This window comes from Buteo buteo, chromosome 12 (assembly GCF_964188355.1).
Source record: "Buteo buteo chromosome 12, bButBut1.hap1.1, whole genome shotgun sequence".
Lineage (NCBI taxonomy): Eukaryota > Metazoa > Chordata > Aves > Accipitriformes > Accipitridae > Buteo > Buteo buteo.
Genome location: NC_134182.1, coordinates 34,487,524 through 34,505,455, shown reverse-complemented (window position 1 = coordinate 34,505,455; position 17,932 = coordinate 34,487,524). Strand labels below are relative to the sequence as shown.

The 17,932-nt window shown below is 44.9% G+C and overlaps 1 protein-coding gene across 2 annotated transcripts; it reads left to right on the top strand.

The window, feature by feature from the left end:
- The first annotated feature begins 2,010 nt into the window (after window positions 1-2,010).
- On the top strand, window positions 2,011-17,213 carry CCSAP (centriole, cilia and spindle associated protein). Of its 2 annotated transcripts, none has more exons than XM_075043293.1 (3): window positions 2,011-2,342; window positions 10,915-11,198; window positions 13,109-17,213. In XM_075043293.1, exons 1-3 carry the CDS (start codon window positions 2,051-2,053, stop codon window positions 13,280-13,282), a joined length of 750 nt encoding a protein of 249 aa, XP_074899394.1. In that variant the 5' UTR covers window positions 2,011-2,050; the 3' UTR covers window positions 13,283-17,213. The 2 variants fall into 2 exon arrangements, with proteins under 2 accessions (XP_074899394.1, XP_074899395.1); XM_075043294.1 differs by lacking the exon at window positions 13,109-17,213 and adding an exon at window positions 11,491-13,099.
- Window positions 17,214-17,932: the final 719 nt, after the last annotated feature.

The window sequence follows — 17,932 nt, the reverse complement described above, 5'->3', positions numbered from 1 at the left end:
TTTTGTTACGCCGGTGTTTTCCATCCCAGGTGCCCGCGTCAGCTTGCATTTTTTCATTTGTGCCAGTTAGGGGAGGCACAAGGCAAGGCAAGGGAAAAATACCGCTTGCCTCCTTATTAAGAAAAAAAAAAAAAAAAGTCGTTTCCTAGGACCGTTTCTGAAAATCCGTCAGTGCCCCCGTGTGTTGGAGCAGTGGCTGGAGAGGCGGCCGGAGAGCCGCTTTGCAGAGCCTTGCGCATGGCAGGGGGAAATAGGGTTTGGGGCTACCCAAAATGGGGTTTTTTGTAACCCACCGGCCAGAGGGTTGGGGCTGGACGAGGGGGACCCACCGGCTGCTCTCCGAGGGGTGTTGGGATGCTCGGGCGATGCGGTGGCGATGGCATCGCAGAAACCGTCCCCAGGACAGCGGGATTTGGGTGCGAAGCCTTAAATCCGGAGCGCGCGAGAGAGCGGAGGAAATCTCCAGCCATCGCTCGCGGTGCAGCCGTCTGGGGGAGAACCGGCCGTGCCGGCGTGGCGCGGGCGCCCAGGAGAGGCCTCGCTGTTTTATCTCCGAAGGGTTTCCTCTTCCCGAGCGGGAGCGGTGACCTCACGCAGGCCTGGGTTAGGCGAATCCTACGCCGGCGCTCACCGGAGATGGGATTTTTAAAGCAGATTGACGCAAAACGGAGAGAAGTCCCTGTCGTCGCAGCCGCCTTTGCGTCCCCTCGGCAGGCCGACGGCTGCTCCCCGTCCCTTGGTTTTTTTTTTTTTGCCTCGCAGAAACGGAGCGTACGTCGGCCATCACCCCTGCCGCGGTGTTGGAAAAAAGGAACTGTGGTTGCAAATGCCTTAATTCGCACCCCGTGGTTTTAGATCTCCGCTGGCAGGAGCGGGGCTGTGCCACCACGGCCGCCTCCTCAGCAGCGAGGCAGGACGGGTCTCCCGCCTCAACGGGGGCTCCAGCGCTGCCGGGGGCACCCCGGTTTTATGGGCACCCTCGTCCCGTTGGGGCCCGGTCACGGCTCGCTCTGGTGCGGGCTGGGGGAAGGAGGGGGCTGCTGTGCATGGGGGGGGGTGTTTGGTGCTGGGGTAGTGTGGAGGGTCTCGCTGCGGCTGAGCCCCAAGCCTGGCGCTGGGTCCTGCTCCTGAAGTGTGGGCAAGGGGGTTTTGGCTGTGCTGCAGTGCTTTGGTTTATTTTATTTTATAAATTTTTTTTTAAATTTTGGTTTATTTTATTTTATTTTAATTTTGGTTTATTTTATTTTGGTTTATTTTATTTTTATTCTACTTTTTACTTTATTTTATTCTATTTATTTTATTCTATCTTATTTTTTTTATTCTATTCTATCCTATTTATTTTTTCTATTTCAATTTTATTTTACCTTATTTTATTCTATACTATTTATTCTATTCCACTTTATTCTATTCTACTTATCTAAATCTATTCTATTCTATTTTTTGAACCTATTTATTATATTCTTTTTATTCTATTTCTTTGAATCTATTCTATTCTAGTCTATTTCTTTGTATCTGTTCTATTTCTTTGTATCTGTTCTATTTCTTTGTATCTATTCTATTCTATTTCTTTGAATCTATTCTATTCGAATCTATTCTGTTCTAGTCTATTTCTTTGTATCTGTTCTATTTCTTTGTATCTATTCTTTGAATCTATTTATTCTATTCTATTTCTTTGAATCTATTCTCTTTCTTTGAATCTATTCTCTTTCTTTGAATCTATTCTATTTTATTCTATTCTATCCTATCCTATTCTATTCATTTGAATCTATTCTATTCTAATTTCCACTTCATTCTTTCATTCGCTTTACCCCCCCCCCCGCCCCGCTCACTCGCTCCCCGCTCCCGCCCCGCGCGTGCCGTGACGCCCGCAAGGCTGGGGCGTGGGGGGGGGGGGGAGGAGGGGGGCGGGGCGGCGCGCCGCCATTGGCGCGGGGCGGGCGGGGGCGGGGCCGAGCGCCGCTGTTTGGATTTAAACGTTGCAGCGGGAGGGGGCGGGCCCGGCCGGCGGCGGTTCCCGGTGGCGGCGGCGGCGGCGGTTCGCGGCCCCGCCATGGTGGTGCCGGCGCGACGGGTGAAGACGGAGTACATGAAGCGTTTCAAGGAGCCCAAGTGGGAGTCGTGCGGCGCCTGCTACCTGGAGCTGCTGCGCTACCGCCTCAGCCGCCGCCTCCTGGAGCAGGCGCACCGGCCCTGGCTGTGGGACGGCTGGGAGGAGGACAGCGGCGGCGGCGGCAGCGGCAGCACCGCCGGGTCTCCCTCCCCGCCGGGCGCCGGCAGCCCCGCGGCCGCGCAGGACGAGGAGGAGGCGGCGGCGCCGAGCGAGGCGGGACGGGCGAGCCCCGGTAGGGAGCGGGGGTAATGGCGGCCGGGAGTGGGGGGGGGGGGTGTCTGCGTGTGTCTCCGGTGAGCTCGGGGGACGTCCAAGATGGCTCCGACCGGGGGGCGGGGGGCACCGGCTAGCTCGTCTTGGCCGCCCTCGGGTGCGGGGGCGTCCGCAGGGCCCCGGGCCGGGCGGTCCCCGCGGGAGGACGATGGCGTTTTCTGAGGAAAGCAGGCACCGCCGCTGGCGTCAGACGGTGTCCCCCCCGCAACGAGGGGAAGCCGGAGCGGCTGGGGTCTCGGGGGGGTGTGGGGTGACACCTCTCGTCAGCTGGGACCCCGGCGGCTGTCCCCCAGTGCCCGCTGTTCCCGACCGAAGGCAGTGAGGCGCCGTTAACCGGGCGGATCCTCGCTAGGCCGGCGGAGAAGCCGTAGCTGCGGCATCGGAGGCGTCGCTTGCAAAGAGCCGAGCGGTGGTAACTCTTCATCCTGAGTCACAGCCGCTTATGTCAACTGTTGCCATGGGAGCGGAGCATCTCTGCCATTATATAAGCAGGTTCTCTGGCAAAATAAAAAAAAAAAAAAAAAACCAACAGCGTCGAGTTGGACCGTGTGCCAGCGCGCTTGACGCGCTTGCTTTCCTGCATCTGCACACGTAATCCGCCTCGGCTGAGCGCTTGGTTCTTGATGCTGCCCCAGGTTTGGTCTGGGGTTTGCAGCCGAGTGCTGACAGCTCTGTAGGCCTAGGCAGGTGCGGGGCTGATAACGTTTTGCTCTCTTCTGGGGTATCTTGCTTTTTGATGTCTTGAGAATTAACTGTGCAGAGTGGGTAGATGTGTAACAGCACTGTCAAGCTTCCCAAATTGGCATTTTTTAATCCCATAGGCTATTATCTCTTACCTATAATGAAAGAAAACTTTATCTGGAGCCATTGACTGGTGTTTTGCAATGTATTTTGAATTGGGTGTATACCTGTTGTACAGCAGCAGGGAAAAATCCTTGAGAATTGTTCAGTTAAGCCTCAAGCTGCCTGGGGGCTTTTCTGGGGCTAGATGTGCTTGTTTGGAGTGGGGAGACTAATCTGTTTCAATGCCCCTTGGGGCCTGAGCTTACCAGAATGATCTGTATTCTGCTATTCAAGGCTAAACTGCATTCATTCTCCTTGGGAATACCGTGTTACACAAAAGCTTTAGCTATGGTGTCACCTGTCCAAGAGGCTCGGTGTTAAGGAGCACGAGAGATGCGGGGTTTTGCAGGGAGCTGTAGTCCTTGTGGCTGGGTGGGCCCGTGGTACCCAGCCCCCGTATGGGGGTGCACACAGCTGCTGGCTGCCAGGGTAGTGTATTCCACCTCCCCAAAGCACCCCAGTTAACCAGTATGTAACAAAGTATTAGCAGGCTTAATCTTGCTGGCCTCAAGCAGGCTTTGAGGAAGTTAAGACTGGGGAGTACATGTGGACGAAGTAGGGAGCATCTCAGTGAGATGAAGCACTAAGGAGTTGCAAAAGAGCAGGGAGCGCTTGCATGGGAAAACATGATGTGTCCTGATGGGCAGTTTAAAGGCTTGGCTTCTAGTGAGAGGAGGGTGGAAGCTGTTGAAGCTGTACTCGGAGCTTGGCACTTACACCTTTTCTGGTGCAGTTTGAACACATGCCAATCTTGGGCAGTTGTGGCAGGGACCAGAATTTCATTTGCCTGCTCATTGAGCCAGCAGGGTGGAGCAGGCAGCCTGCTACAGTCTAGGTGGGACTGGCAGTTGCCAAGGCTAGAGGCTGCTGGCCAGGGCACTCTGCTCAGTCCTTGCCTTGCTCCCTGCTGCTTTCCATCACTCCTCTCTGGGGGGAGATGGGGCTGGAGTTGCTTGGTAGCCTGATTCTGGTTGAGTCAGTTTTGGCAGTGGATAAGAGCTTGATAGCTGTGGATGTGCTGCTCATGCAGGCACTTTCTGTGGTCGGTGATGGTGTGTGTGACTATCCAGTACACACATAGCTGTGTCCTCACTTTATCCCAGTGGCAAAGGGACTGCAGAGCAACAGCAGCCTGCCAAACCATGGCGTTTGGGGCAATTGTGCCTCTTTAGCTGATGCAACTCTGCCATGGCTGCTGTAAGGGAATACTTAACGTGCTATTAGGTCCTTGCAATTTTACACTTACAATGGGAGAAAAATCTGTACCTAACATGCATTTCTTTGGCAAGTGGCTTAGGATAAATGTTTTCCCAAATTCTGCCAGTATTTAAGAGCTTTGCAAGTCCTTAGCAAAAGGACTGAAAACAACTCTGCTTGGGCAGCTGGATTAAACGGAGATTTATTGTATATTAGTGTGTACATGAACATGTAAGCAAGCAACTCATTCAGTACTGGACAATTAAAAGGATGTATTTTTCTTTTGCTTAGTGGCTGGCTAATTAAAACATGTGGAGGAGATAGCACAGAAACTACCACTCTGTGAATCTTCTATTATTCACCTGCTTTTTTTCTGGAAGAACTTAATTACACTGAAGTGCTGTGGGGGCAGCTCAGTGTGCTCATGTTGATGACATCCTTTGTCTTCTGACATCCACCCACATGCTGCAGCATCCTGGCTGTTACCTGGCTACTGCTGCTTCCCTCTGTTCTGTGGGGAACCCGACTTCTGGCTGAGTGGTATCCACTGCGCTTGTGGCCAAGTATGTTTGGCCAGCACTAATGTTGCCTAGTATCCAAGGTAAAGCCGATTCATAATGGTGTGTGTGGCCATGGTTTCTCCTTTTCCTTGCTAAGATGAGCCTCTGTGTGTTTGTAAAGCAGTTTGTAAATGCTTCTGGTATGTGCAGAGAAAGCTGATGTATGCAGCTTGACTTTAAGGTTTAGTGGTGTTGGTGTAAAGTACTACCAATGTGAACACCTGAGATGGCATGTAGGACAAATGTGTTTTGTCACTGTATCTCACACTTAAGCTGTAGCTGAGTGATAGGAAGGCATGCTTGGTGGCAACTTTGGGTTAATTCCTTCTGGCCCTTCACTTGCAGCAACTGTTTGTGGGACTGTTCTGTAGAATGTGCCCAGGCACAGATGTGCTTTAAACATAATCCAACAAAATCTTGACCTAAATCAACTGGTCTAGTTGACATGTCCTCAAAACTGTCAGCAGAACCCAGTGGGCTGGTAAGTGAAAGACAGGAGCTCTTGGCAGCAGCACTGCTGTCAGACCTGTTGCTTGTGAAATGATACTGCTGTAGACATGTGCAGGATGAAGGCATCTTTCAATCCTTATTGCCATTTCGCCTTCAGCATTTTTGTGCAGAGGTCTTAAATGACAGCAGTGATAAGCTGGTATCAAAGCAGTTGCCACACAGTAGTTGGAAAGCAACTGATCTGCATTAGTGCAACTTGGCAGAAGATCCAATTTCAAACTTGTTCCCTGATCTTGTCTGCAGGTGTATTTGCTGGCCCAAGCACATGGGAAGGAGTAGCTGGTGGTGGGGGAAGAATGCAACAGTGTCAGTTTAGGGGTTTATAGTACTGTGATTCCAAGTTGCTCTAATTTTTTGGTTGGAAACAAGCTTTGCTAACAAGCTGAGCCAGTCATTGCTTTCTGAACTCTGCTGCAGATGAAGCTTGTGTGAATCTCATTAACTCTGAACTGCTGTGCTGCTGGTAGCTCTGATACTGCCTCGTACGAGGGGTGTCTTGAAGCAATGATGCTGCAATGTTTCAGCTGTAGTAACTACTTTCTACCCAGCTGTAGTCAGTTCATACCCACAACTGAGTGGATGTCCCCCTCAGGAGGCCTGACCTGTTTGGAGAGGAGTTTGTACTAAAGCAGGAAACTCTTGAGTTCTGCCCATGGCAGTTTAAGTGCAAAGTGTTCCTCCTGAACCTGAGGTAGTACTATAAGGAGCAAATCTCTCTATACAGAGGTTAATACCGTTGATCGCTAGGACCTGTGGGTCTAATCAGAAGGTTGTTGATGCTTCTAGTAAGTCAGCAGAGCTCTTGAAATGGGATTCTGTCCTGCCCCATAGAGCATGCAGTGCTGTGGGAGGGTGAGAAGCTCCATTTCAGCTTTTTCTGCTTGAGCCCTGGAGAGGAGCTGTTATGCAAGCTGGGCGATGCAGCAGGGTTAAGTGACCTTCTGGGCAGGAGCTTTCAACAGCCATATTGGGTGGGCCTGGCAGCCTTGTTCTGCCTGCTAAGCACTTAATCCCCTCCTGTCCAGTGTGCTCTGCTTAGCATCCATGAGGCAGTTTTAAATGTTCCTAGCTTTTTCCCTCTCCTGTTTAATCCCTGTAATGCTGCAGCCAGTCAGTTCAGTTTCCTGTGTCTGCTGGAGCTGGCACACTGCATGGGAAGGAGATTTGTAGGTATTGCTGGTGGTTGGGCTCCCTGAGCACCTGGGTCTTACTCCTTGCCTGCTATCAGCTGCTGCTTTTCTACCTTCCTGTGAACAGGGATGCCTAACAAAATGGCTTGGATATAAACTATAGTTCTAAATAAAAGCCTTAAATAACTGTTAAAGATACCAGCCTTGTGCCTTCACCAGCTGAGTTCTGTATAAATGTGCTGTAGGAGTGAATTCATTGAAATACCTGCTCTAATAGCAGGTGCTCTTAAGGTGCTATAGTATGCTCCGGCATACAGCATTTACTGTAAGACTGTGCGCAGGACTCTGTGTGCCATTTACCCATATGCTTTTATTGCTATTTTGGGACAAGCTGGCTCAATCATTTCTGCACCAGCTGGAACTATATCCTAGTGAGCAGCATCCCCAGGCATGGCTGTTGCCTTGAAGTAGTATCTTAAAGCTAGAGTGCCCATGCAATTGCAGAGTCCTCTCTCTCCTGTAATTTTAAGTCTCTAAATGCCACCTCTGCTGTTCATGAACTCAGTGTTGCTCCATTCTCCTTTGTAGAGAAGGAAGATGCCATTTTCTCTTGAATGGAGGATGAAACAGTTTCCCGAAATAAAAGCACTCCTGTTTTGGAATTGACAGCAATGTCACTCTTCAATGTTTTATTTTCTCAAAACAGTGCTTCCTTCTGATAATGGCCTCCCTTACAAAGAAGGGGACCTAGCCAGCTGTGTAGAGAGATGCATGGATAATGTTTTGCAAGGGGATAGCTCTGCTACCTGTTGCAGCTGTGATGGATGAGCTGCCTTGCTAGAGGTGAAGCTGTGTGTCCCAGAGCCCAGGACACTGTGCAGAGCAGGTCTTTTACCACATTGAGATCACTGCTGCGTGCTTTTTATCCAGCCTTGGCTATAATGACTGAAACTTTGTGCAGCCAATATTTAGATATGTGAAATTTGTCTGGCCTTTTTTTGTTCTCACTCTGTTGCTCCTTTGGCCTTGACTACTACTCTTGGTTGTTTTGTGGGGACACTCAACTGAATTCTTAACAAATACAGCTCCCAATACTTTAATGCTGCTGGCTGCTACTAACCAGATACTCGGCTGTACTGCAGTATCATCTGTAGCTGAATGCTGCACCTGCACAGCTTGGAAGGCATGTGTGTATAGGCTAGCCTGAACAGGGCCCAGCACCGGGGCCTCTGTGCTGGTTGGCAGCAAGTAGAAAATGTGCTGGCAAGACTAACAGCTAGCAAGAGAGAGCATGAGGCTTGCCTTATGGGAATGCTGGGGCATGTGGCATGTCTTTACCCTACAACTGCAAAGGGAGTGCAAGAGTAAATGGATGCTTAACCTGTGTGCCAGGCAGGCAACTTCCATTTCATCAGAGCTGGATGGATGCAGAATGAAATTAAACTAAAGCAGTGTCAGACTGGGCATGTACTTGCCTGACTAGCTAAATCATAGCAATTAGCAAGAATGACTGATATTGTGTCACAGGATTGGCAAGCACTTCTGCTTTTAATGAAGATGCTTAGGTAAAATTTGTTCTAGCTGTTTGTGGTCAGCCTATCAATCTGCAAACAAGCCTTAAACTAGATGAACTCCTTACACCAGTGGAGGCATTCCCTCCATATGCACCAGTGTACACTGGTGGTGGCTGAAAGTGCTGAGACTTGGAACAGAGGTAGCTGGCAGCTGGTCCCTACCACAACCAGAAATAGATGGTGTGGCAGAAAACTTGCAAGTTCAGCATGTTTATGTCAGCAGAGTTTGAATGTACCACACTGTGTGTGTCTAACAGAAGGCAGCATCTAATGCTCAAAGGTAGACACTTGAAGAGAATCACTTACTAGTGGACTGCTGTTAGGTTAATAAAAGGCTTTAGATGCCTTTTATATAAAAGGCACAGTTGGCCTAAAAGTCACAGAGACTTCAGATCACAATATCTGCTTGTGCCCACAATGCTTAGGGGTCATGCTCAGTGTCTAGCACACACCTCCAACTTGTCCACACTACTGATGAAGATTTGCAGGATGGAGAGCTAAAACAGGGTTCTGTTTATTTTACTTTTTTCCAAAGTCATATTTTACTAACCTACTGTAAGCAGTATATTTGATTAGAATCATAGAATTGTTTAGGTTGGAAAAGACCTTTAAGATCGAGTCCAACTGTAAACCTAACACTGCCAAGTCCAGCACTAAACCATGTCCCTAAGCACCACATCTGCATGTCTTTTAAATACCTCCAGGGATGGTGACTCAACCACTTCCCTGGGCAGCCTGTTCCAATACCTGACAACCCTTTCAGTAAAGAAATTTTTCCTAATATCAAACCTAAACCTCCCCTGCTGCAACTTGAGGCCATTTCCTCTTGTCCTATCACTGGCTACTTGACAGAAGAGACCAGCACCCACCTCACTACAACCTCCTTTCAGGTAGTTGTAGAGAGCGATGAGGTCTCCCCTCAGCCTCCTTTTCTCCAGACTAAACCATCCCAGTTCCCTCAGCTGCTCCTCAAAAGACTTGTGCTCTAGACCCTTCACCAGCTTTGCTGCCCTTCTCTGGACATGCTCCAGCACCTCAATGTCTTTCCTGTAGTGAGGGGCCCAAAATTGAACACAGGACTCGAGGTGCGGCCTCACCAGTGCTGAGTACAGGGGAACAGTCACTTCCCTGCTCCTGCTGGCCATGCTATTTCTGATACAGGCCAGGATGCTGTTGGCCTTCTTGCCCACCTGGGCATGCTGCTGGCTCATATTCAGCTGGCTGTCAACCAGCACCCCCAGGTCTTTCTCTGCCAGGCAGCTTTCCAGCCACTCTTCCCCAAGCCTGTTGCATTGCATGGGGTTGTCATGACCTAAGTGGAGGACCCAGCACTAAGCCTTGTTGAACCTCATACAGTTGGCCTTGGCTCATCAATCCAGCCTGTCCAGATCCATCTGTAGAGCCTTCCTATCCTTGGGCAGATCAATACTCCTGCCCAACTTGGTGTCTGCAAACTTACTCAATCCCCTCGTCTAGATCGTTGATAAAGATTTTAGATTAGTATTAACAGAATAGTTCAAGGCCTTGTCATCAGTTTGTAACACCTTACAGATCTCAAAGGTGGGGAAAAATCTTTGGTCATTCTTTTCCAGTCAGTAATTGTTATCCATGGGCGTTCACTTGACTGCATTTAATGATGTTATAAAACAGACTTGTTCAAAACAACTTATAACCTTATTGTAAGGCTTACAGCCTTTCTTACCAGCCTTTCTCTTACATTTATGAAGTATTGCAGTGCTATACCGGTCATTGGCTTCCTTCATCTCAAGTCTAAGACCCAAACTTTTGTATACAAAAAGTAGTATGCAGGAAAGGTCAAGAACTGCTAGCTGTGAGGCACCACAAACAAAGGATAACTAGTTCCTCCATAGCTCTATAATGCAAGAAGATTGGATCTTATGAACAGTTGTTTCCCTGTGTTTTTATTATTTAATGTCTTATATAATGCTGATTCAGCCTTCAGTGTTGGTCTACATCTGCAAATTATGGTGCAAATGATACAGACTTTAAATTCTCCCTCTCAAACCTTACTCTAAAATATCCACTGCCTGGAGGACAAATGCTGGACCCTTGTTATGGAAGGTTTAAAAATCATGTGTGGGGGAAATGAGCCTTGGAGAGTATTGCCTGTAGAGTGTGGTACTTTAAATGTAAACATACTTCACAGAACAGATAGCAAGGGTGATGTCTATCACTTTGTAAGCCTTTGCTTCATACTCCCCTCTCCTCCATAAACAGAAAACCATAATCAAGATGTATGTATAATCAGGGAGCCTGAAAACAAACCACTTTTTTCTTTCAGTGGAAGCTGATAATATGAGGGATTTAGTATTGCACATACTCTTATCAGACTTCATCTCTGACTGGCTGCCAGCATCTACATGGCATTCAGCAGTCCATCTGTTTGCTGTCTGAAAGATGGAAGGATGAAATAGTGAAGACAGAAGACCACTGGAAACAGTCTTTAAAATACTGCCTGGAGCAACAGGCATGTTTAAGTATGTGAAAGCTGATGTACAGAGGGATGGGCTTAGAAATACTGTAGTCACTAAAGAAAGAATGAAAGCATTTAATGAAGGTATATATCTGTTGCAAAGGAAGTTAATCCTTCCCCTTCTAAAAAAAGCACAGCTTCAATGCTGTATTGAGAGGCTGTGCAAATGAGACATTGATATGTTGTCATTGGGAGCTTAAAGCATAACTTTTTTTTTCTTTAGAGAAAGAAAAAGAAGATCAAGAAAAGCAGCAGAGGGAAGAGCAAGAAAAAACTGTAGAACACACTTCTATAAAGGAAGCCGACAAAACCAGCCGTTCAGGACGACGTCCGAGTCGAAGTGCCTTGTCCAGTCGTAATGATCGAAGATCAGCCAAAAGTCCTCAAAAGACAGATGCACCAAAGGAGAATAAACATCCATTTGCTCTGTATGGGTGGGGAGAAAGACAGACAGATACTGGAAGCCAGAAAACTCACAACGTCTGTGCTTCTGCTTCAGCGAGTGAAGTAAGTAAAAGCTTCTGTTTCATTAAAGGGCAGTGACTCAATGCTTGGATAAGACGTATGTCTATTATCTAGGTAAAACTTCTCAGCGTTGCCTTTATTTGAGTGCATGGAGATTATAGCAATAAATTCTAAAAAAAAAAATAAAAAAAAATTCTAGCAATAAACCTGAGGAGGTTTGATGTGTTCAAATCAAATAGCTCTTAACTGTTAATCAGTTTTGAAACTTCCCATGTTTGACTAATACTTGCAAGTTCTGATTAAAACTTGGCTGTCTTGTTTCTGGCTGTTACAGCGCTACCAGCAAAACTGGCTGTTATATATTTATTTCTGCATTCTGAACTTCATGAAAACAAGAGAAAAGCAGCAGGCAGTTAGCACCAGGCATCCCACAGCAGGCAGGTATATAAACACTGAGGTAGTGCTTGTGCTGTGAAAGAGTGACTTTTCCTGGGGTACTCCCTAGGAATGGGAGCCTCACTGAGAAGGTACGAATGCTTTGCTGCTAAAATGTCTGTCTAGCAGCCTGTTTCAGCGGGTTGCCAACAGGGAACATTTTTCTGACAGCAGAATGGTCTATTGGATGGCTGATGGATTGCAGGGTTGATGTAAATATTAGGAAAATAGCACCAAATAAAATTCATATGGTCATGGACAGCACCAGGATTCTGCTGTAGTGGGGTCTGTTTCCTGGCTTGGCAAGAAACGCTAAGGTTGGAGTGTTGCAACAGATCCATTTCTTTCTTTTCTATAACTCTCCTAGGCTGGTAAAACATAATCATTAATATATCCCTGCCAGTGTCTTGTCTTTACCTTACTACTAATGCAGAGTCTGAATCTATCACCCAAGGTACCTGAGGATTAAGGTGGGTGGTGTTCTTGGTGTATAAGATAGAGCTGACTTCTGATGGGCTGTTTTGGAAGGTGGTTGAAGCATAGTCTTTTCCTTCCTGGACAGCTCAATCCTTTGAGGGGAAATGAGGAACTTGGGCCTTGCAGCTCTTGCAAGAAGCTGCCCTTCCCGATAATGGACACTGTCACTGGATTGATAAACTTTGGTTAGTGGTGGAAATAGCTGACCAGTGCTTTATATTGAAGCCTAACAGGCTGATGCCTGAGTTGAGCAGAGATATTTATACTTTCTAAGACTTCTAACATCTCCTATGCTGGAAACAGTTACAGAACCCCTAAGATCAGGTCTTGAGTTTGGAGTGAATGAGTGGGATGCTTCTGAAACACTTCCAATTATGTAGTGCTTTGTCACTAAGGGTGTCTCCTTAAGTGGGAACTGGCTATGTACTGCCTGGCTAGGTCACTTTTCTTGAATGTTTGAAAGGTGTTACTTTCCCCTAATTGAGATGAGAGACAGGGTTTTAAATCTGGAGATAGAAGCAAGCAAACATAGAATCTGGCTCTTAACATTAAATTTGGGGAACATATGATAATTTATTAATATAAAAATGTATGTAGGTGTGCCTGCAGCATGTTGTCAAAATTAAATTCTTCAGTCTCTAGTAAGGAATCTCTAGGGATTGGTCTTACTATTACGGCTTAGGTTTTAAGGGATGCTTGGGCATATTTGAGGGATGTTTAAGAATTTTAAATGGCAGAAATAGGAAAGTCAAGGTTTTTAGAATATGTCAGAGTAAGATTGAGAAACATTCAAGACTTTTGGAGTTGTTTAATAGTGTGAAGTGGGAAAGATAATGCAGAATAGAATTTAAGGCGTTTTTTATAAAAAATTTCTGTGCTTCACTTCTGTTAGTGGTACAAATTACAGAAGAAAATACAATCTTGCTAGCAAACCCTGATTCTTCAGGATGGGGACTGGGACAAATACAAAGTGATCCTTGGCTTTCCTGGGGGGGTTCCTAGGCTGTTTTCCTGCTGTAATTCTAACTCTGGTCTTTTAGATTCATGAATCTGCTCTGCGAGCAAAGAACAGGAGACAAGTGGAGAAAAGGAAGCTTTCTCAGAGGCGAGTGCGATCAGCAGAAGCAGAGAAAACTTGGCGAATAAAGCCCTCCCCACCAGATAACCCTTGGATGACAGAGTATATGAGATGCTACTCAGCACGAGCTCGGTGAATTTGGATTTCCTTAGGCATCTTCAAAAGAAGTTACGCATATCAGGACACTGGTGCAAGGAACCAAACTACTTATGCAAGGTTTTTATAGGGAGTTTCCAGCTGTTAAGATATTTGTTATGATATTTTTATCTTGGCTACCTACCTCACAGTGGGGTGTATTGTTGGAGCCATAACACTTGAAGAGGCTTTTAGATATAGCTACCCAAACTTTTAAACAATTCCTCTTTTGGGAATTTTTCTAATGCTTCAGTTGACTTGTTTTGGGGGGAGGAGGGGGGAACCTTAGCATACAGGGAGTCAAAGCAAACACTTTTTTGAACTTCGTTACAAATAATCTGTTGTCCCATATTTTAAAAATCCGAGTCAAGGGGAGGTGGTGTTGGGGAAAGACTTTAAAGGTGTGATGGAGGTGCCTTTGCATTTATAGGACTATTTGATTTAATACTTCTACCAAAATAAGTGTATTAAGACAGGCAACAGGAAAGCCAGTAAACAGCACTAATAAATGTAGATGCTTTAGGCAGGCAAATACCAAGTATTGTCTGTATATAGAAACTTTCAAAAAACCTTGTTTGATTAGTGAATCTGCTGATAACTTTTATTGCTGTTTCTAAGGTCATCAGACTAAACTACTAATTTTCAGGGCAAGAAACAGCTACAGGATTGTTTTGCTGTTGCTGTGCCTGTTGTACCAAATAACTGATGTAGACAATCATTACCTGATAGCTGCTGCCTAATAAGCAGTTGCTTGTTCTACCAGTATCACGTTGTACCACTGTATTAAGCTTGTGGACACACTCTAGGCTTAATCATGTAAATGCCAGTTTATTGAAGGAGAGGGCTGGCTCCTGTCTCGTGAAGTCTATTATTAATGCTTAAGAATATCTATTATGCTCAGTGGGGGTCAGAGTGCAATATGCATTCCATTTGGTGGTATTGTACAAGTATACTGTTAAAGATTGTAACCTTGAAAATCATGTTGATAAAACTTGCAGATGAATTCCTGAGCAGCTTTCTGCCTCTCAAAATGGGTGCAGAACTCCTCACTATAGGGGGGTGAGGGCTAGGGGAAGAAGGAGAGGTGTACCCTCCAGTAAACAAGAACATATAATGGAGTTTGAAGACTCTTGCTTTGTAGGTCCTACTTCTACATAGTAAGACAGTCATTGTTTGTGAGATCCTCAGTGGTTTGTTTGGTTTTTTTCCCTCAAGCTGCTGTAAATTATTTTTTTCAGTTTGGTAACTAAGCTTTAGGCAGATTATTGCTGTAGTTGTGAGCTTCAAAGTTTTGTTCAGATGTGTTGTGTGTTAGTTATGTATGTTGGGCTATCTCAGTTTAATTGTTTTGAAGTTTGTGTTTTACCAACTGGACACCTTCTCACAGGAAGCACACTTGCACTTCTGCAGCAGAAACCTGCACTAGTCTTAGCTTCATGCCACAATCTCAGTGAGTAGGCAGGACTCTAGAATTACTACTGCAACACGGAGTTACAGGCTTAGTGGAAAGCCTGATTGCAAGTGTTACTGATAGACAGTAATCATGCAAAGGGACCAAGCACTGCTGCCTCCTAGTGTTAAGTACATTACATCAGTAAAGGTTTTATTACTCTCAATTTTTATCTTACCAAGATGTCCTAGAATCATAATCTGATTTTTTTACCTGCCTTTTAAGTATAAAGCTATAAAAATACTGACAACTGTTGTTCAGGCTACCTACTAGAGATCTTATAGCTTTTAAGTCTGGGAATGCAAAGTATGATTATGTTTTATACACAGCAAAATTACTGTATTCCAACTTCTAAGTAAACCACAGGCTAGAACTTTCTAAAACTTCAGAACAGTGCCCAAAACTGAGGCAAACTATTCCAGAGGATGCCTTTATTCAATATGAAATTCTTTTAATTTCCTTTTATGCTGTGTGTTCTTCAAATAGCTGCTGTAAATACGCTTAAGTTGCTTCTGATGCTGTTTCAACTCAGAAATCCACCCTAGCTTTGAACAACAGTATCAAAGCACTAGCTCAGTAGTGTTTAACAGCCTTATTCAATAAAAACTCGGCCTGTCCCTGTTGCCCACAGGCTTTGTAGGCTTTATGTAACTACAGCAGATGGGACTGTGCCCTCAGTGCATTTTGTCCTATTAAAGAGTTTCCTTGATTGGGTAGGGCAAGACTCATCTTGCCATGCTTTCAAAGAGGGCTTCTACAGTTCTCTCTTCCCACAGAGAATGGAGGAGCCAAGATGACTATGTGTCTGCCTGAAGTACCCATTTTTGGTTAAGATGGATTTCCCATTAGATGTTGGTTTTCCAATAATTATAGAAGGCTTAAATATCCTCTGCCTTGGATACTGGGTACTAAACTGAAAACGTTTCAAACAGGCTTGTTCAGGTGTTCTACAGAGCATGAGAATCTTCAACAGCATCAAGGCTGCTGTGTACTGAGGAAATGATCTAGTTTTTATCCTTGTCTGGTCAAGAGCTGTTCCTCACAAAAACAATCTGCTAGAAGACAGTAGTGACACTAATTGGGTCATGTGAGTCACTACCATGCTTTTTCAAATGGTCTGTAGCTAAAAATTGTCCTGGGTGCTATGTTGGTACTATCTTGGTTTAAGTAATATAATGGCTGAAGTGAGGGGTAAATTATTCTGCAAATCAGGTAGCCTTCCTGCATTTGGGCATTATTTGACTAAAAAAAGGCTAGCAGGTTTGCTTAGACTATGTGAAATAGTATAGTTCTGATCACTGCAAGTTGTATATGCAAAATATTTGGCATGTGGCAGGCTAAAGTCTGAAAAAACATTATTTTAGTGTTTTGATGTTAACTAATGAAAAGCCAATTGACTTGGAAAGCAGAACTTTTCAAGTGTAAAAGCTTTAACTATATTCTGTAGATTCTAACAAGAGGTGGCTGTTTTGCATCAAATTGGACTCACTAAAAAATGGAAAACCTAGTGAATGTCACCCTATCAATTAAGGAAGTTCTGAACTTTGTCTTGTATGGACTCTTGAATTCAGCCAAGTGATGAACACTTCTTAGTCCTGTTTTAAAAGTAAAACTTTGTTTGCAAGAACACAGTAAATATTCAGTTGTCCAAAATCTTCATTAAAATAACTGTTTATTCCTTTTTGTTTCTGAAAGTACTTAGCTAAGTGAAAGAAGATTTTTACAATGTGTAATGCTGCAATTTAACTATAGTGTTGTGAAGACTAGTGTTTACAATGTAAAATGTTACAATGAAAACTGCATAAGAATGTCCCTGTACAATACAGTAGCATGCCTGTTCAGTCACTGCTGTCACATCTTTGCAACTATGAATTACAGATTCTTTCACTGGAAGCTGAGAGAGATAGTCAAGGTAATAGCTAAGCTTAGAGCCAAACTTAACAAAACTAAGGGGCAGACCTGAATTTTTGGTAAGAATTTTATCCAGGTAGCAAATGCACATTTTAATCAAGTTTTTAACATATAGGTGTGTGTATCTGTTCTCATTTTTATTTGATGGTATAATGCAGTGCCACTGAACTATAAAGGCCTCACTGACTCTTTTGTTTTTGACTGTGATAGGGACCAAAAGCTAGCAAACTGAGGGCCTTGTGTGGTAACCTGGATGTTCCAGTTTATTTTCCAGCTCAGTTAGTGCACTCAGCAGCAAAGCCATATGGAGCCTGACTCAACACCTTGACAGTAGCCCCTATAACATTAGGGGTACAAGTGAATAGGAAGTTGCCTCAGCTATTGTTAGCACTGAATTCACTTTAAAAACCATAGGGAAACACCATTTAAGCTTGAAGCAATATGTGTTTTTTAAAGTTTTTAAACAGTATTTGTTTTTAATGCTTCCGTATTGTCTGTATTTAATAGTGTAGCGTCAACTTGTATATGTGAATAAAATGAGTAACACTAAGTGCTTTGACTGCTTGTACTGTGTTTTTTGGGGTCTCAGGTTTTCTAGTACAGGGTGCTTCAGCCTCTGCACGCAAACTCTGGCTTCTGCTTGTTCCATATATTCTCTCCTGGAATGTAAAGTGAGTGACAGGCTTCTGTAATGTCTGGTGTTGGGGTAAAGGGTTGGATTACAGTTACAAGTCCAGCTGAAGAGCTGAGCTTGTCTCCTATGTTCCTCCTGTAACTCTCCCACAGATTCTTAGTACCCTTTCCTAATGTGCCTGGCTTTTTCTACCACTAACAAGGAGAAAACAAACACAGTGTAAAATATAATAGCTGTCCAAAGTGCTATGCATGCTGAAGCCTTTGGGAATCTTAATTTAGAACTTTGGAAAAAGGGTTACATGGGGAAAAAAACAGGAAGCTGCATCACTAAGAACAAGGACAATCTTGCAAAAAGGAGGAGTTAGTTAAGCTATGAAAGGATGGCTAGACTTAAGTTCTATATGCTGCTGGTTCTACTGTAAATGAAAGAGACCTGGTGTTTTTACTCTGGATTTACAATCTATTTCTTGAGATTTTTATAGTGTTAATTTTTTCAGCATATAGAATATAATGCAAATGAGTGAGTTGCAGAGTAATTGGGGTTTTTTTATAGCATTCATTTTTTAAGGTCTTGAGGGAGCTGTGTACTTTTGAGCCATAAGGTACCTAGTTGAATACAATGAATGGATGAGATGGGTCAGCTGTGAGTTCAAT